We start from the raw sequence: 20,504 nt of genomic DNA on the forward strand, positions 1-20,504 counted from the left end.
GAACACTTTCAGTCTGTATAATACACTTATTAAAACAATGTCTACATCAGCAAAATTCACTCCTTGTTACTGACTGCTATGCCTAATAATTGTCTAATTCCTGCCTGGCTAGTGTCAGAAATTATGAGCCATAATTTGCTGTCAAGATAATGTTGTGAAAAATGGTACAGCAACTTCAGATTAAGGGCAGATCTACAGCTAGAGTCAACTATCCAAAGGCAGCTTTCTGAGTTGCGCACAACTTCACTGTTAGCTTTTTGAAAACAACATCTCTGCCTCAGCATCGAATGTTGTGAAGTTACAGTAATTATGTAGTTATAAACTAAGCACGACACAGAAAATTAAAGCTCAGAACTTCCATTCCCTGGTGGGGTCACATCTGGGAGGTACCCCAGAAGATGTGCTGGGAGACCCTCGGAAATCCTACGCAATGACAGTGCAGGAATTGCCCAGGAAGATCAAACTTCCTGTAACCAGCTAATACTCTCATTTAAATTGGAGTCTTCACATGGTTCCGACTGTCTTTGCAGAATAGTTACCCAAGGAAAGTTAGAAGGATTAAAACCACTTCTAACTCCTGGGTAATTATATTATTGAACCCCCAGACCGCCCACTGGAACCCCCAACTACTCCCTCGACCATCCTGACTACACACGACTACCCACCTACCTCCTCAGTTAACCCATCCGAACTAGCCTCCTGACTCCCCAACTATCGTCCCCACCCCCTGACTCCCCGACTATCCTCCCAACCCCCAGACTAGCCCCCATCCCCCCAACTATGCCTTGTCAACCCCCAGTCCCCAACTGCCGACTATCCTCCTAACCCCCAACTATGTGTCTGATTCCCCCAGCCACCACAACTACCCCATGACTACCTCCCCACCCTCGACTACCCTCCCAACCCCCAACTAACCCATGACTATTCCTCCTCCCTCGACTACCCTTCCCACCTCCTGACTACCTCCTCGACCCTCCTACCTCCCTCCTACACCCCTCCACCATCCTATCCACTTACCTTACACACATACCTTTTCCCTGGCTTCTCAAAGTTGCAGGGACCTTCAAACTTACCTGCATTATGGCAGATAATTCTGTATAAAGGTGGCGTGGCTTCACTCCCCCCCCTCCCAGCCTCCCCTTGTCGACTCTGCTACACTGCACAGAAGATCCCAGCAGCCGGTACACTGCACATTTCTTGGCAGGCCCGAGTCAGAAAGTCAAGCAAAAAATATGCAGCTCCTGACTAAGGTATGTAAAAAGGAGCAGAGTGGCAATCCGACTGTGACTGCCACTCCTCGGAAGTATTGGCCCTAAGTCTCGTCCATTTCAGTCTAAGTATTCTTTTAATGATGTGATGTGTTAATTACAGTCAGTCAACCTCTTTGGTAGTGAAACATTACTATTAGGAGTGTGGAATCTCATTCTTTCAGGTTGTTGTTGGAGGTATTAGAGATGTGGCATTTTATTTTGAAAATATTTTGACTTTTCCTTTGTCTTTTTTCTGTTTCTTAATCCAGTCTTTTTGTTCTGCCTTTATTTCTCTGTGTCTCATTTGATGTTGAGCTCATTCACTTGAATTTACTCTTCCTTCTCAGCCTATGCAATGTTAATTTCACAATCCTTGAATCTCATTGGTTAAAGAGAAACGCACTTGCTTGGCCTGTTCACACATGTCCCAGGTACCCTAGGCTGGATTTAATGGTTCCCCCACCAGTGTTTGAAGGTAGTGGGGGGAGCTCGTAAAATACAGCATATGGCTTTCCCACTGTCTTCCCACATGCCTCGACCTGTCTCCCATTTTATGGTGGTGGGGGAGGTGTCAGACAGCCCACCCACCCTTGGATCTATTGAGGCCCTTAAGTGGCCAATTAATGGCCACTTAAGTGCCTCAGTCTGCTTCCTCTGCTATTTTTCCCATGCCAGGTGGGCTGTCCAGCAGCTTTTACCGCACAGGCTGGCATCAGGAAAGAATGGAGGGACCTTCTTTGGAGGTCTCCTGTGCCAATTGGAGACAACCCACAGGTCAAACCCCCATTAAACCTTCCTCCATGGCCTCTCAAACCTAGCCCCCATCCCTCTCACCCCACCTTGCTGGAGTTTGCAGGCCGACACCCCAGACTTACCTTGAAGTCCAGCTGCATAACCTCTTCTTCTTCAGAGACCCTCTGTAGTCCCAGCAGTGGTCACCACTCGAACCTTGTGCTGCTTGGAGTTTGGCTGGCAGCTTTCTAAGGCAGGACATCCTTCTCAGATTGGGGTGGAACTCTCCCCCTGAGAAAATTAACTTACTCCCAGCACAAAATGGTTGTGTGGCAGCTGGCTTTTTGGTTGGTGGGCTCCCTAGTGACTTTTTAGTCGGAATGGTAGGAGGGGAGACGGGGTGCACAGGAAATATGGCACACTGTAAAATCCAGCTCCCTGTTCCCTCACTGCAATATTATGAGCTTGCACTTTCAGCAACTACCATGCAAAAAATGTAAAAACCTAGGCCAACTCTAATGATGGTAGATGCTGTTACATGCCCTGCCAAAGCAAATTATGGCCTAATGGCCAGACTTATCTGGGGACTTTTGCCGTTGTAATGGAGCATCAACACCATGGGGACCAATGCGCTGTGCAAATGAAAGAGGAAATTATGGAGTCGGTGACTTACCCCATTAATTACACCACTCTATATTTTCCTGGAACTTCTATGCCATACTGCCTATTCCTCCCGCCAAAATCAAGCAGAATTATCATAGCCCCACTCCCATTCACATCAACAGAAATTACAATTTTCCTGTGTTCAATCCACTGCCACTGAAGACTTAAAAATAATTGTGCTGGATGCCTGAAAGTGGCAAGACCTATTGCTCCAAGGTTGGTGTGGAAAATGAAAAGCCGAGATCAAATTGTATTGCACTTTGTTATCTATGCCTTACATGGAAAATTGTTTCTATAATTTAATAATAATGATTATCCTGGGAAAGTTTTATCTACCTCAAATCACAGAGGAACATTATTGCTCTTTTGTTTATTTAGTTGTTTATTTTGTTTATTTATTTGAGTCAATTATTTTCTTCCATCTCTCTGTCATAGGCACGTGAGTATTATAGCAGGAGGTCAGTGCATGATTCAGACCTTAATTGGAGATGAAAGTTTATTTCATCAGTTACACTTTGATTAATTGAGATATTCCTGCAGCTCCCAATAATGAATATTCAATTGCTGAAGCTCTTAGACTAGTACTGAGTGTCTAAGTTGCCTACCTTGTTATTACAGGACAGTAAGGTCAAGTGCCTATTCCTGTTATGCTATTGATTTTTTAAATACCAAAAACGTAAGAATGAAGGAAATTTCCAGACTTGTTAGACTTGAATGTATCCATCTTCTTTATATCAGTGCACTTCCAGCAGTTATTTTTGGAGTCATTAAAACTAAATTGCTTGGCCTGTCCATCCAACTGATGTATAGAAATGTGACGAATAAAGCAGAACAGAGGGGGAAACAGTAATTTACAAATAAAAACCAAAATAATTTGTTCACACCCAAGTTCAGGCATGAACACAGGTACACAACAATTGTTGAGCAGAAACAAAATTGTGAAAGGACCACACAAATTTGGTCTGCATGTGTCATCAGGATGCACCCAGCATGCTGGGGGTGTCCATCATGCATCAGGAGGCTGTACATCAGTCCTGAAGATGTCAATGGTTGACCACTTGGCTTATTGTCTCCGGAGCACAGTGGGCAGAATTTTCTGCCTGCCGGGTGGGCGGGCCCAACCCAATCTCCAGCGGGCGGGGAGCCGATCCCCGCCGGAGAATCAGGCCCCGCCGCCATTTTAAGTGGGCGGGCCAATTAAGGCCCACTCAGTGCGACGTCCAGTGGGAAGCACTATGCGCTTCCTGTGCGGGCGGGGAGGGGGATTCCACAAAAGCGAGAGTGCGTGCGCACGAAAGAGCACACATCTCCCTGAGGTTAAGTGCTGCCTCAGGGAGATCGCTGACACTTTTAAAAACATTAAAAATAGAAAAAAAAAAATCCTTAACATGTCCCCCTCATGTGACAATGTCACATAAGATAGGACATGTTCATAAATTTCACTAAAACTTTATTCAACTTTTTAAATCCCTACATGAAACCTCATCCTGCTGGTGGATGAGGTTTCATCTTTTTTCTATTTGCCACAGGGGCTCCTGGCCTGCCCGCCAACCTTAAGGCAGGTCCTTTAATTGTTTCAATGATCCTGTCAATGGCCTCAATTGGCTTCCTGAAAATTTAAATGGGGCGAGATCCCATTCGGGAACTCATCCCGCGTCATTTTATGCGTCGGCGAGTGGGCCCCAACCCCTGCTCGCCGACGGCAAAATTCAGCCCAGTAATTCTGGAGATGTCAGCAATTATTGGCTAGTAGCCACCCACAGCATCAATGTTGAGCTAGAAAGTGCACTGCGGCTCTCAGGTTCACACACTCCTCTTCCTCTCACCTTATTGGTGTGTGTGTATGCACCAAGGATAATTGGTAATAGTTCTGTAATATGTGTGATTTGCAAAGTTTTAAAGTGTGGGAGGAAAGTTTGCAAGAGGCTGAAACACTCCATTAACTTAATGTAAACCCAGACCATTAAAAAGAAAACTATTAAATCTAACATCAATAAATATTTTACCATCCAACATTTGTATCTGTACTACAACATGAATAGATAGAGTAGGTCACTGCTGCATAGGACTGGACTTCAAAGCCTCGTGAAATGTTACAAGGAGATAGTTCACTATAAATCTGAAATTGATAACCCATGACTAATAAAAATTAATTTTCTCATAGATAATTGCTTATTTGAAGCTGAATGATCACTCACCAGTTGTGGGCTGAATAGATTGGTTCAATCAAGTCAGAGCAATAGGATTTGGCTCATCTGTCTATGTTTCCCATGCTCTCAGAGCTATCAAAAGGACTGATTCACATTTCAGACTTGGTTTTTCTCATAAGCTGCCTGACAGATTGGGTAGTAATCTAAATGACAATTCTATTGTCTATAAAATATAAATGCTAAAATGTATTTTTCATCGAAGAAACATATGAGTATTTCTGTGCCTGTAATAAATTGCCACATGGAACAATTTGATGGTAATGTATACTGGCATACACTGCTTCTCCTGTTGACAAATGTATTTGAGCAGTAGGAACATGATAATCTACAATGGACAATAATAGAGTTTTAAAAATAAGGATTCTTGAACTTGGATTTTTATGGGTTGCACCAGAACAGAGCCCAGACTAAGTTCCTTGCAGGGTGTTTTGCTACTACTGTTGGAGAGGTATTAAACTAACTTGGCAGGGGGTGTGGGAACCAGAAGATGATATCAGAGAGGAATACCAAGGTGCACAGGATATTGGGAAAGATAGGTAGCGCTAGAGTAGGGAATAGTAAGTTAATAGGTTGGTTCAGAGCAAAGGAGAAATTAATAGAGTATCAATCGGGGTTACTTTGCATGTATGTAAATGCACAGAGTGTGGTAAATAAGATTTGTGAGTTGCAGGCACAAGTTGCCATGTGGCAATATGATGCGGCTCAAAGAGGGGCAGGGCTGGGCGTTAAATATTACTGGATACAAGGTGTTCAGGAAAGATAGGAAAGGAAGAAAGGGAGGAGGGGTGATAGTATTAAGGAGGGCGTTGCAGTGCTGGAGAAAGGATGGCCTGGAGCGGTCAAGGATAGAATCAATTTGGCTAGAGCTCTGAAGAAGAGTCATATGGACTTGAAATGTTAACCCATTTTGGGGCCTTAACCGGTAGTGTGGGAGTCACAAATTGATGGAGTAGAAGGATGCATCCCTGATGTATAACTGTTATGATTAAGTTTTTTTCAAAAAAAACCCCTGCTCTTTAAACTTAAAAAAGGCTGCAGCTATCACTGAAAGTTAAAAAAAACCCTCTACTGGACTTCTTTGATTGACAGGCCTTCTGCTGAAGCTTAAAAGACTACAATAGCATCTGTTTGTGTAGTTTCAATAGAATTAATTGTTGACATTTCCCCAAGGGTTGTTATTGTGTCATTATGAATACTTGGCTAAGTTTTATAAGCTACAATTCTCTCAGCAGGGGTTTCAAAGTTCACAGTTTGATTGACAGTTTAAAGAGGTTATTAAAGGATTAGCAGTCTTTGATGTGAGGTCTGCATAGAAGTTTGTGTGTTTTTATAAGAGATTAACCACTCGAGGGGATTTAAGAGCTTTGAACCAGTTTCTGGAATGGGAGTTTCTTTCCCAATATCAAGTATGTAGGAGTTTGAGCTGTACTGGATTGTTAGTAGTTTTTTTTTCATCTCCACATGGCACCTGAGACCTGCCCATGGTAGACACTGAGTGAGTTGGCCCTGAGTTGGCATGGAAGGTATGAGGGGCCATGTGGGTTGGGTTGGAGTTGAGGGGGGGTTGGGAAGTGAGGGTTAGAGAGCCTAACAACTGGGACAAAGCCCGAGAAAACTAAGATGGGCCTTCTAACTAACCCATCTCAGCATTCATCTGCCCCGTGGCCATCTACACTCTACTTCTGGGGACAGTGGTCCTAATTACATCCTGCAACCCCACCCCCCCCACCCCCCCCACTCCCCCACCACCCCCCACCCTGGAGTGAAACTTGTGTTCTTTGGGGTTCTTTATACCAAGGCAGGTCTGGCAAGTGGGAAATTTCCTAACTCAAGCTACCTGCCGTGGTAGCAAAAATCTAGTACTTTGGCCTGGATTTACACCATGTTGGAATGACTCGGGAGCCCTTTAAAGATGACAGGCATGTTGTCCTGATTACGATTCCCAACCCCATTCCCAGGCTGTCTGATTTTTAGTAGTGCCTTTAAAAGGTGCAGCTGGTTCCTGTTAAATGCCTGTGTCTGGCATTCCTGGCCTGAGAGGCTCCATTGTGGAGAGTGGCATGCCCTACTCCCTCACAACATTCATGGAGTTGCACCAGGTTTTTAAAGAGTGCTGGTTCATGGCCCCTCAGAGGAGTGAGAACCAAGTCTATGTGAGGAGACCTTTTAAAAAGTAAGTTCAAAAGGACTTCCTTATGCCCCTATACCAAGATATGCCCCTCCACCCATCCCCATGGCCCCTTATGCCTCCAATGCCAAGCTTTGGCAATTTCATGCCCATTGACTAGACTCTCAGCCAAGCATACATAATGAGGCTTAGCGGAAAGCCAGACAACTCTTGTTGAAACAGCTGTGCCCCAGAGAAAACATTGCTTGATTGACAGCTCAGGCTGTCTGATCTCTGTAGTCAATTTCACAATGAGTGTTTATACAAGATTAAGTGGTTTCAGAGGCTTGCGGTTTCAGTTATTGATACTTTATACACTCTGGATGTTTGACATTTTTATTCCTTTCCAGTGAAATGATTTTTAAAAAAATAGTAGAAAGGTATGAATGAATTTTCTTTTAGAGCTATTTTTTTTTACACATACTACTGTCACTTTAGGGCTTATTGGTTCTGTACAGTGTACAGTGGGTCAATGGGCATGGAAATACCATAGCTGGGCACTGGGGGCATGAGGGGCCATGGGGAGTGTGTAGAAAGGTATAACTTGGAAATGGGGACATAAAGGGCCATAAGGGTGGGGGGGGGTGGTGGGTGGAAGGGCAGAGCTTGGCATTCGGGCTGTAAGGGGCCAAAGGGGGATGGGTGGGGTGCATGAGGTGTTATGGATGGGGCATGTGAAGTGTGGGGGAGGTGAGGGGGTGTGACGGGTGAGGGTTGATGGGCGTTTCTGTTTTTATTATAATTGGGACAAAGTCCCAAGGCACTGAGGCAGGTCTTTTAAACAGCCTGCCTCAGCATCCTATGGCCGCCTCCATACTTTTTCTTGAGTTGTCTGGCATGAGTCCAGTTCTCACCTGCCCCCACAACTCCACCCCCCACCACCGGCAATAATGAAGATCCAGCCTTAGCGGGCACTTTCTCCTGAGGTAGGCAGGTTGAGCTGGAAATTTTTACGACTCCCACTTATTCTTGTACATCATTTTAAGGGTTGCACCGTTCCAACATCTGGCATTATCCTGGTCCTCTGGTAATGGCCAAACATCTCGCTGAAACATTTTTCTGATAACCAGCTGTCAGTTCATTTGTCCACATGCTACTTTAATAGTTATCAGCATAGCCAAGATCCATCTTTGAGTACGATGGACCAACAGCACTTCTCAAACCTTGATTTTCCAACAAAATAATAATTGGCACACCCATATCATCTTATTAATCAATAATTTAAAACTGTATCTGTTCAAAATGTATCTTATCTTAAATAACCTGAATATGAATGAATGAAAGAAAGTAAATTCATTATTCTGAACTAACTTTTCATTAATATCCCTCAGTTATTTAGTTTCTTAAACATTTCCCAGATCAGCTGATTATTTCCTTTTGCAATCTTACATAATAAATAAAACCCAATGAAGCAAGACAGCATTTGAATATTGAGTTAACAGGTAATTTACTGCCTTAGCTTTTTATTCAACAAATTATTTCTCTTTTCATGCAAATTACTCCTCACTTAACTAATATAGAAATAGATATATAAGAGGTTAATTCCTTCCAGGAATCTGAAATGAAGTTTCAATTCTTCAGTTACTTAAATTACATTTACTATATTTTATGTATTTCAAAATTCCCTTCTACCTAAAGTGAAGTTAACTAATACCAGTCATATCCTTATGCTTCCTTCTCCCCCCCACCCTTTTGCTGTAATTGTGGCTCCTCGTAACTCTCCTATAGTTCTGCTGCAGTCTATATTCTCTGTCTGTATTGTGCATGATTGTTATCTTTGAAGCTTTTACTTTGGGGACTAATATTAAGTTAACCTGCTCAGTCAGACTGAAAAGACCAGATAGCCACCCATTTACACCCTGCCTGATTTTTTCAATTCAGGTCAATTAAAAGTTAATTTGGGCAGTCAATATGATCCTGTCAGTAGCTCTCAAGGCTGATAGGATTAGAAGTGACAATTATGTGTTCTTTCAGAAGCTATCCTCTAACCTCAATTTCTAACTGCCTGCAACAACTATGAATCCCTCTCCTTCAAGAGTCATGGGCCTTATATATAGCTCTGCCATGCAACCACCAAAACCTATTTCTTGTCTTTTCTCATCATGCATTTTTTTTGTTTTTATGCCAATTTCTTTTATGTTTTCATGCATCTATTTCAAGCCTTTTACTCGTTCACCCTTCCTTTCTTCCACTTGTCTCTTCACTCTGCCTAGGGTTCTACTCCTTAGTTGTAGGAACTTGCTTTGCTATTATGTTTTTAAATACAGCCAGAATTGATGGTTTTTCATTTAATTCATTTACAGAATGCAGGCATCACCAGCAAGGCTGGCATTTATTGCCCATCCCTAATTGCCCTTGAGAAAGTGGTGGTGGTGAGCTGCCTTCTTGAACCACTGCAGTCCATGTGGAAGGAACTTTCCAACTTTTCCACTCAGAAGGCTTGCAACTGTTACACACCGTTTGAAGGATAAAACCATGAAAATTTTCCAAGTGCTGGATCCAAATTTCAGTATCAAAGAAAATATATGGAGTTTGCTTCCAATTTACTTAGAACCCTCCGTTTTTTTCACCGATGAAAAGTATTGGGAACAAAGTTTGAGTCGTGCTCCGTTCTCTAGTCTTAATTAAACCAAATTCATTGGTTTGCAGGGGGTGAATTATTCACTATTTTCAGCATATTCCCTGTACATAAATGGGCAAAAAACTTTTTGTGACAAAAAATGAGAATAAGTTGTTCCACTATAAAATTGCTTCCATTTCCCTCATGCTTTTTGGCCTTTACTGCAAAAGTCCTACAGGGCCTCAGTTGCATCTGTTATAATAAGTGTTCAGCTCCAAGTTTCCTGGTTTTGCACCTGCAATTCACTCATCATCAATTATATTAAGAATGAGAAGGTGCAGCAGCTGCCAGTATTATCTGGGCCTGGCAGCGTTGAGGAGTTTATGAGCCTGGAGAGTTTCATGAATGATTTCTGCAGCTGGGTGAAAATTTTCTGCTGTGATCCTTCTTTAACCATTCTGTCTACGTACAACTGGATTTACTTTGCACTTCTTTTGCCAGTAAGACCACCAGTAAGAACATTTAACCCCAATCACACATTAGCCACTGTTTCTCAGGAGTCAGCAATCCCATTGGCATACACTTGTGTGCTAGTATGGATGATGTGGAAGAGCAGCATTGGATTGGAGCAATAGATTTGAAGCAACATTTAAAGAGAATACAGCCCACCAGCTATTAAACCCTTCCCCCAACCCCAGGAGAATATAGAAGCCACACAGGTCCTATGAGAAGATGTATACAAGAAGGGTGTGCTTCACCAAAGAGACCTGAGGGCCTGCAGCCACGATCATCTGTCTGTACTGCTAACTCTGTAGCACGGGCTCATTTTAAGTAGTTATGAGGGATCTCTGTAATATCAACAAAACTAGGTGGCATGCATTCACCAAGTGACTTTTGCACTCTATAGGGCAACTGGGGAATTCATCATCTTTGACATAATAGCAGGTCCAGGGCATCTACATTGCTCTCAATTACCCGATCAGGAAGAACTTCCGATTCCTCAGTATGCAGATTCTGTATGACAACACACACCAAATCTCTCATTTCAATGCCAAACATGCTGGAAGGTGCCACAATTTATTTCTCCTGCAAGCCACTCTTGCCCTTTGAAGAAAAGATCATTCAGCTCATTTCCATTTGTTATTTCCAAAATTTGTACTCACTTCCACTGCAGTGCCTGTTTAAATCTCTTCAGTTAGATTTCTGCATCTCCCACAATACCAAAACAATTCAGACTAAAATCGCAGATGATATTCTTTGCAATTGTGATTGCAGTACATTACCTTTTCTCATCCTCCTCTACCTCTCTGCAGCTTTTCACATGGAGACCCACTCTATCCTTCTCCAACTCCTGTCCACCATTTTCCAATTTGGTAGGACTACCTTTGCTTGGTTTCACTATTACTTATCTAATTATAGCCGTAGCAAGTCTAACAATGTATTTTTTTTTTGCTCCTGCAATATTAGTTTCACGGTCCCTCAAGGCTTGATTCATAACCCCTCCTCTTTCTGCCACATGACAACTAAACCAGTGGACCCTCAAGGACTGTGATGCTGATGCCCTCACAGAACCTTCCAACAATGTCATGTTTGTTTCTGTCAAATGCCAGGAGTTCCCTCTTGTGCAGGCATTGGAGTGAGTTGAATTGATGCAGCCCTATTGCCACTATCACAAGAACAACCTTAGTTGGGCTAATGGTCTGAATTAGAGCAAGCCAAATCTTCCCAATTAAGTCCATGGAAAGTACTCTTCAGGGTATGCAGTCATAGCTGTGACTATGGAACAACAATAGCCTTTTGGAATTCCTTATGAAATTTTGATACTGCACAAATTTCTTGGGCTTCAACAGTCACCTTGTTCTTCCATATCTTCTTCATGACATTACTGATGTAGTTTGTGGATCCCTTCAACCTATTCAATATCTGCAACCTAATGAGAGGAGACTGTCTCCACTGCTTGTACATGAAGTCTATTCTCCAGAATGATAGATCTTTTATAGACTAGACTGTTCAATTTTAGTCCATGGACTCCTCAGCACAGTAGAGTTATTACTGTCTGTTAAAAGACAGTTGCTGTTTCCTCATCATTCTCACCCAACTCAAGATTCAAACTCTATACCTGGCCTGTATATGATGTTAGCTCCCAACCCTTGCAAAGGAAACAGGGTGGTGGGATCATCTAAGTAGGCAAAAATCCCAACCACTGCTATTGCTCTAATTGGTCCAAAAAATCTAGACCTTATTCTCATACCAAATGCATTTAAGTGTATGATTTTCTGCTGAATCAATGTGCACACTACAAGTGTTAGTATGTTAGTTAGCGAACAAATGAAATGATTCTGCAGCCACAATATTATTTATAGCCAATTCCATTAACTTATATGACTGCCAAATCTAGAATAATTAAGTGATTCAGATCAATTTTTAGGTATGCGTTCATTTATCTGTGTTCAGATACTCTGCATGGTTGGATAACATATCATGCTTTATTTATAGCTGTAATGCTTCATTGGCTTTATGTAAACCTAAAGAAGCACTGCAATACATGAGTTTGTTAGGTTTATTTTGTCTGGATTTATCTATTGATAGTATTCAATGTTAATCATTACATTTGTTTTATATCCAGCTCCCCCTAGATTCACAGTTAAACCAAAGGACCAGGAAGTCACTGAGGGGCGTACGGTCGATTTTGACTGTGCAGCTGAAGGTAATCCAACTCCAATCATCGCTTGGACCAAAGCAGGTATTTTACAGGACGTGGACCTTCACAATTATTGCATATTACATTTGGGTTGTATTATAATTGATTCAAAATAATGTTTTACACTTAAATTTCAGGCTGTATTATTGTTACTTAATAAGCTATCTGCAAGTGTTTTCAAGAGTGATATTGTTCAAATCAAATACTTGTTTCACAGATAACTGCTACACTTTTTAAATTTCAGCATTCAACATTTCAAAGCTTCCTTTTCTTAAGGTTTTGATTACCATTCACAGATTCTTTTAACACAAAGGACAGAACTTCACCTCCTGCCATAAATTCTGTGGTGGGATGATAAAGCGAGAGTAATTTGTGCTGTGGAGCGGGGTGGGCTTTTACGTGCAATCATGCACTCCCCGCCTCATTAGTTATGCATGTGTGCTATCCACATCAAGTCTCATGGAGGGATGGGCATGAAGTTGGGTGCCTGCCATCATGTCCAGGTGCCATATTTAAAACGCACTTGGACAGCCCTTCACTAACGGGAAGAAGGGAAGGATGAACAGGAGATGGCAGCAAGCCACGGCTCCCCACTTCAGCGACGCAGCTCCTGGAGGCAGTTCAGGAAAGGCTGGGATTTCCTTTTCCCCAGGGATGGTCGCAGGAGACAATCCCAGCTGACCACTGCGGCCTGGGAGGTGGTAGCCAGGGCGGTCAGTATCCGTGGGTTACAGAGGACCGCCCTACAGTACAGGAAAAGGGTTAGTGATTTAATCTGTGCCGCTGGGGTAAGTGAACCTTCTACTCTTCCAATCCACCTCACCACACCTGTGTTTGTTTTTTGGGACCTGGGCATCACTTAAAGCCAGCATTTCTGTTGCTCATCCCTAAATGGCCTTGACAACATGATGGCCTGCTGCCTTACTGAACCCCTGTGATGTGCTGTTTGCAAGGGGATTGCAGGGTTTTCACCCAGCCACAGTGAAGACACAGCAGGCAACTGCTGTTGCTCCCATGTGCCTGTTTTCCTTGCCCTTCTAGCTAGTAGAGCTGCGGGTTGGAGGGTGCTGTCCCAGGAGCCTTGGTGACTTTCTGCGGTGCACCTGAGCTCAACCCCAGCCTGCAGGAGACCTCGAAAGAGGAAAAGGATGGCTTCTCACCTGTACAGCCATCACAGCATTCATCTGCACCCTCCAGACACACACCTCAATGGCTCATAGATCTAGTTAGGCTCAGGCTCACACTATGGTACTTACCGCACAGACACGTGCCCACAGTAGGAAGAGGCAGTGACAGCCATGGTCTGGAAGTCTCCTGGATTCATTCTTGCTCCTAGTAATTTGAATGGTCATGTGCTCTCCATGCCTTCCAGGGGTGGACCAAAGATGGGTCTTCCTCTCCCTAATGTATGGCTGTGCATGTAGGCATCACTCTTTGACAAGAGGGATGACTGCCATGTTTGAGGGGCCTCCCACTCACACTATTCAGCATGCGTCCACTGCACTCCAGACTCAATGGATAGACCTTTCCACAATTGAAAGACTAAGGAGGAGAGTGCGAGTGGAGGGCCTTGGGACAGGCAGACAGCAGCACCTAGAGGAGAGTGCTAGAGGAAGACCCTGGGACAGGCAGTCAGCAGCACCTAGAGGATCTAGTCTATCTAGAGGATCTAGCATCTAGTCTTTACTCAAGTAGGAGTAAGGGTAAAATAAAAGCAAGAGTCCATATTCTATTTAGTTAAGATATGTCTGGGGAGCTCAGTCCCATGATTTACACATCCTGCGCTAGATGGGAAATCCTAGACGCTCCTGGCGGTCTGGATGACCATGTGTGCAGGATGTTCCTCGGTCTGGAGCAACTCGAGCTCCGGGTTTTGGAGCTTCAGCAGCAGCTGGGGCACTATGGTACATTCATGAGGCTGAGAGGTTAGTGGATAGCACGTTTCAGGATGTGGTCATCCCCCAGCTTAAGGAAGTGCTAGCAGAGAGGGAGTGGGTGACCGCCAGACAGAAGAAGGGGGACCAAGCAGGTAGCAAGGGAATCCCCCCAGTACATCTCACTTGCAAACCATTATTCAGCCTTGGAAAATGGTGAGAGTGATGGTTCCTCTGTGGAGGCCAGCCAGAGCAAAGGCCGTGACACTGTGGGTGGTCCAGCTGCTCAGTGGGGGAGGAAGAAGTGTGGAAGGGCAATAGTGGTAGGGGATTCGTTAGTAAGGGGAGTAGGCAGGTGTTTCGGCGGCCGTAGACGTGACTCCAGGACGGTATGTTGCTTCCTGGGTGCCAGGGTCAAGGATGTCACAAAATGGCTGCAGGGCTTCTGAAGTTGGAGGGTGAACAGCCAGAGGTCGTGGACCATGATGATACCAATGACATAGGAAGAAAGAGAAATGAGGACTTGCAAGCAGATTTTAGGGAATTAGGTAGGAAATTGAAAAGCAGGATTTCAAAGGCAGTTATCTCCGGATTACTCCCGATGCCACGCAGTTGTGAATATTGGAACCGAAGGATAGAGGAGATGAATGCGTAGCTGGAGAGATGGTGCAGGAAGGAGAGATTTAGATTCCTAGGGCATTGGGATCATTTCTGGGGTAGGTGGGACCTGTGCAAGTTGGATGGGTTACATCTGAACAGGAACAGGACCAACATCCTTGTGGGGAATTTAAACTAAGTTGACAGGGGGATGGGATCTTGAAAAGTAGCTTAGAGGGGAAGGAAGTTGAGATGGAATTAGAAGTTAAAACGCTAGTAAGTGAGTCTGGAAGGCAGAGGAGCCATAGGCTAGATAAGAAAGAGAGTTTAGCAAGGCTAAATGGAATATATTTTAATGCATGGAGCCTGAGGAATAAGACAGATGAGCTTAAGGCACAGATAGGCATGTGGGAGCATGATATCATAGCTATCACTGAGACTTGGCTAAAAGAAGGGCAGGATTGGTAGCTCAACATTCCTGGTTATAGGGTATTCAGACGAGATAGAGAGGGGGATAGAAGAGGAGGGGGCATCGCAATATTGATCAAAGAATTAATTATAGCAGTGAGGAGGGATGATATCCTGGAAGGGTCATCAAATGAGGTCATATGGGTAGAAGTAAAAAGCACAAAAGGGGCAAACACGCTGTTGGGTGTGTACTATAGGCTCCCAAACAGTCAGGGAGAGATAGAGGATCAAATAAGTAATCAAATTTCAGAGAAGTGTAAGAACAATAAGACAGAAATAGTAGGGGATTTTAACTACCCAAATATTAACTGGGATAGTTTTAGTGTGCAAAGTAGGGATGGAGCAAAATTCTTAAGTTGCATCCAGGAGAACTTTTTTAGCTAGTACGTAGAAATCCCAACCGTTGGCGGGGGGGGGGAACAGTTCTGGACCTAATATTCGGAAATGAGCCCGGGCAATTGGAAGGCGTATCAGTAGGGGAGCATTTTGGAGATAGTGACCAGCTAAATCAGTTAGATTTAGGATAGTTACAGAAAAGGATAGGGTTGGGCTGGGAATAAAAGTTCTAAACTGGGGAAAGGCAAATCTTACTAAGGTGAGAAGTGCAGTGGGGAACTTAAACAGGAAATTAGGAAAGCTAAGAGAGCGCATGAGAAAGCATTGGTGGATAGAATAAAGGAAAGCCCAAAAGGGTTTTTTTTAAATATATAAAGAACAAGAGAATAACTAGGGAAAAAGTAGGGCCAATTAGGGACCATAGAGGTAATCTGTGTGTGAATCCGGGAGATGTGGGTGCAGTCCTCAATGAATACTTTGTGTCGGTCTTCACAATGGAAAATGATGGCGCAGGTATAGGTATCAGGGTGGAGGACTGTGAAATATTAGAGGAAATTAACATAGAGAGAGGAGGTACTAATGGCCTTAAAAGTGGATAAATCCACAGGCCCAGATGAGATGAGACCAGGCTGTTGAGGGAGGCAAGGGAAGAGATATCAGGGGTCTTGATCAGGGATAGTCAGCTTGGATTTGTTAAGGGAATGTCATGTTTGACAAATTTGATTGAATTTTTTGAAGACGTAACCAGGAGTGTTGATGAGGGTAATGCATTTGATGTGGTCTACATGCACTTTAACAAGGCTTTTGATAAGGTCCTTTATGGCAGACTAGTCAAGAAAGTAAGAGGCCATGGGATCCAAGGCAAATTGGCATGTTGGATCCAAAATTGGCTGAGAGGCAGGAAGCAGAGGTTGATGGTAGAAGGATGTTTCTGTGACTGGAAGTCTGTTTCCAGTGGGGTTCCGGAGGGCTCGGTGCTGGGTTCTGGAGGGCTCGGTGCTGGGGCCCTTGCTGTTTATAGAGTACATAAATGATTTGGACTTAAATGTAGGGGGTATGATCAAGAAGTTCGCGGATGACACGAAAATTGGTAGGGTGGTAAATAGTGAGGAGGATAGCCGTAAACTGCAGGAGGGTATCAATGGACTGGTCAGGTGGGCAGAACAGTGGCAAATGGAATTCAACCCAGAAAAGTGTGAGGTAGTGCACTTGGGAAGGGCTAACAAAGCAGGGAATTACCCAATGAACGGTAGGACCCTGGAAAGCACTGAAGATCAGGGGGACCTTGGTATGCATATCTACAGAACCCTGAGGGTAGCAGGGCAGGTATATAAAGTGGTTAAGAAGGCATATGGGATACTTGCCTTTATTAATCGAGGTATAGAATACAAGAGCAGAGAGGTTATGCTGGAACTGTATAAAATGCTGGTTAGGCCACAACTGGAGTACTGCGTGCAGCTCTGGTCACCACATTATAGGAAGGATGTGATTACACTGGGGAGGGTGCAGAGGAGATTTACAATGATGCTGCCTGGGCGGGAGGGTCTGACCTATGAGGAAAGATTGGATAGACCAACGAAGGTTGAAAGGGGACCTGATAGGTGTGTATAAGATTATGAGGGGCATAGATAGGGTGGATAGGAAGGCACTTTTTTCCATTAGTAGAGGGGTCAATAACCAGGAGGCATAGATTTAAGGCGAGAGGTAGAAGGCTAAGAGGGGAGTTGAGGACAAACTTTTTCACCCAGAGGGTGGTGGGAGTCTGGAACTCACTGCCTGAAAGGGTGGTTGAGTCAGAAACTCTCGTAACATTTAAGAAGTATTTCGATATTCACTTGCATTGCCATAGCCTCCGGGGCTATGGACCAAGTGCTGAAAAATGGGATTAGTATTGTTAGATCTTTGTTGACTGGCATGGACAGGATAGGTCGAATGGCCTGCTGTGCTGTAAACGCCTATGAGTCTCTATGAGTCTAACCATATGAGCCCTTGTCAGGCACGTCCATTCCCCGGGAGGATGGAAGTTTGCGGTCGTGACTGCCATTCACCTACATGCCCCTTGTAGGCAACCCCCTTCCTTCCTTCTTCTCCCACTCTGCCTGGAGCCAATGGTCAATGGCTCAGAGTGAAGCTCTACAACTTGCTGGGATATCATTGTCATGAGAACCCTCTGGGCCAGACCTGCTGCTGCGTGGCCTTCACCAAATAGTGAGGAATAGCAAATGAGAAAGCTCTCCTACATTCTCCACATGCTTATTAGGGTTTCCCTTTAGTTGTCCAGTTGTGTTGACTGTGAACTCCACCCACCTGAGCAGACCCTCCCCTAGCAATGTTTTGCACATGGACATTGAGGGTGTTGCCTTGGTCTAGAGATGGCTCTGTCTCAGGATGGTGCGTGTTTCATTTCAAACTGTCTCCACCACCTTTTATCCTCCCCCTGTCACCTACCAAGATCCCCCCCAATCACTGTTGACACCACCCCTGCCCCCAACCGATGTCACCTTCGCTCTCCCCTCGGTCACCCTTGAGCCTCCCCCTATTACCTTGAACCCTATCACTGTTAATCTGCACATGCTTTACCTCCCCACTGAGCGCACCCCGGTCACCGTTCCTATGCCCACCCTCGTCCTCCCCACTCCTTTGACACCATCCTTGTCTCCCTCAATGACCCCTCAATGAAAACTATACCCACCACACCTGGACCCTGACCCTGACCCTCCCATTCTACCACATCCCATTTCCCCTCTCACAGTCACCATCTCCTCCTATCACCAGCACCCCAATTCTCCCCCAGGATCCCAACATCAAATCAACTGACCTCCATCTCTAAAGCACTCTGGCCTCACCCTGCACCCCCTCCCTCCCCCTTCATCCTTCCCTTCACCCCCTTCCCCTTCATGCCTGCCTTCCTCCCCTCATTCCATCCAGAGCCCCCTCTTATGCTCTTCACCACGCACCCCCCGCACCCCCCGCCTTCTTTTCCTCTGGACACCCACCTTTGTGTCTTGCAACCACCACCACCCCACCTTCATGCCTTACACCTAACCCTGCTTTGTCTCTCCTGGACCGCCCCATTTCTCCTCTGTGCACCATACCCGCGGCCGGCTCCAGTGGTGCAGCCAGTTTACACTCCAGGTAAGAGCTTTAAAATTCTCCCTCACTGGGCGCAGTCCACAAATGTCCGCTCGGGTTACAGAATGGCATGAATTCTCATTTGCGGGATGGATGATTTGATGGGGACTCACGATTCTGGTCTGTTATGCTTTTAATGTGCATGCATGAGATTCAGCGGGAGACCCAACCCGCCATCAACATGCCATGAATGCTGGGATTGGAAGATCCCAAACTGTTTTCCCGATGTTGGGAAATTGATTTAATGCTCCCCGCCAAATCCCACTGATGGGGGCGGGGGGAGCTTCTGCCCAAAGCCTTGTGAACAGGTATAACCTATTCTCTTTAGATTCAGCACAAGCAATCATTTTAAAATTGAACTGTGCTCAGAACAACAGTTCAGTGGAGTAAAGGGCCGCATAATTGAAATTAGGACTTAAACTAAGGCTTACATGGGGGCCTGGTCATAATTGGATGGGAAGAAACCATTGCAAGAGATTTGGAACAGATGATGTTCTCTACTGTCCCCGATCATTTCAAGATAGAGCAGAAAGAACCATCAGTACAGATGCAGAGATCTTGGGGATGCACAGATTACTACAAATTGATTCCTATCGGATGCCTGGTAAACTGCATAAAAGATAGCATCAAGGTTTTATTGTTATCAGTGCTGGTAACAGATAGAAAAATATTTTGAAAGCAATGAAATGCTCGGAAACAGAAATGTACACTTGCTACATTTAAGTTGGAGATCCATTCAGATTTTGTTATACTTGAACAAAATGGAATGAAGGAAACTGTCAGGTGCGCAAAATTGTTGACACTGTAGCTGCCAAGTAACTTATAAAATTATCCAGGAACCTGGATTTCCCTTTAAATTGCTGCTCATTTTAGGACAGTAAAATGGGATCTGAGAGGTTATTGCCTCAAGCCCTCCTCTAAAATACTGCACCTTAGTTACCCTTGTAAAGACCCCAGGCCCCTTTAAGACCTGCCAGCACTCCAATCTGTATTGTGTAAATGGAGTTAAGAGAGTGTGGCTAACTCCTTTGATTTACTCCTGCTGAAAACCTACTGCAAGTAATTAATGTCACAATATAAGTGGTGTTAGGAGGTGCAGGAAGCCATCCCTGTGTTGAGTAGTACATTGTGAAAATCATTTTAAGTGAAATTCATTTAAATGAAAATCACTTTGTTTGCATATGCTTTTGTACTTTGGGCATTTAGTTGTTAATTTCACCTATCTCCACTCAAAATATTACTTTACAATGAAGATGTGGATTTTCCAATGGGAATACTGACATTTGTATGGGGAGGAAGAGGCTAGGTCTGAAACCCTTGGAATCAGACATGATAGAACACATCTCTTCCCTCCACACTCATTACTCCAAAGCTTGTAAGGAAAATATCAGCGGCTGGCTGAAAACTTGCAGCTCACTTCCACCTGGAGAACAGCGCTGCCTGCATCAATCAAAGTCACCACTATCATCAGTTTTATTTGGGGGGAGCTGATTCTTCCAGGCAGTATCAGGTTATAAATGCCAGAGTAGTCAGATAGCTGTTTGCCAATATACCAGGCAGGTTCCTGACAGTGAGCAGGGGAATGCCTAAGGATGTCATCTATATGGACTTTCAGATTACATTTGATAAGGTTCCATAGCAGAGATTATTATCTCTCTATTCTTTTATGGGATGTGAGTGTCACTGGTAAGGCCAACATTTGGTGCCCACCCCTAATTACCCTTGAGCTGAGTGACTTGTTAGGCCATTTCAGAGGGCAGTTAGGAGTCAACCACATAGGTGGACCTGGAGCCACATGTAGGCAAACCAGGTAA

General features: G+C 44.3%; 1 protein-coding gene across 1 annotated transcript in view; it reads left to right on the plus strand.

The window, feature by feature from the left end:
- Positions 1-20,504, plus strand: part of LOC144679777 (peroxidasin homolog) — a 660,879-nt gene that overhangs the window by 469,430 nt on the left and 170,945 nt on the right. The window contains exon 11 of the mRNA XM_078540527.1: positions 12,209-12,325. Coding sequence (XP_078396653.1) covers positions 12,209-12,325 — 117 coding nt within the window. The remainder of the gene's footprint in view (positions 1-12,208; positions 12,326-20,504) is intronic.

This window comes from Cetorhinus maximus, chromosome 4, assembly GCF_964194155.1.
Source record: "Cetorhinus maximus chromosome 4, sCetMax3.hap1.1, whole genome shotgun sequence".
Taxonomy (NCBI): domain Eukaryota; kingdom Metazoa; phylum Chordata; class Chondrichthyes; order Lamniformes; family Cetorhinidae; genus Cetorhinus; species Cetorhinus maximus.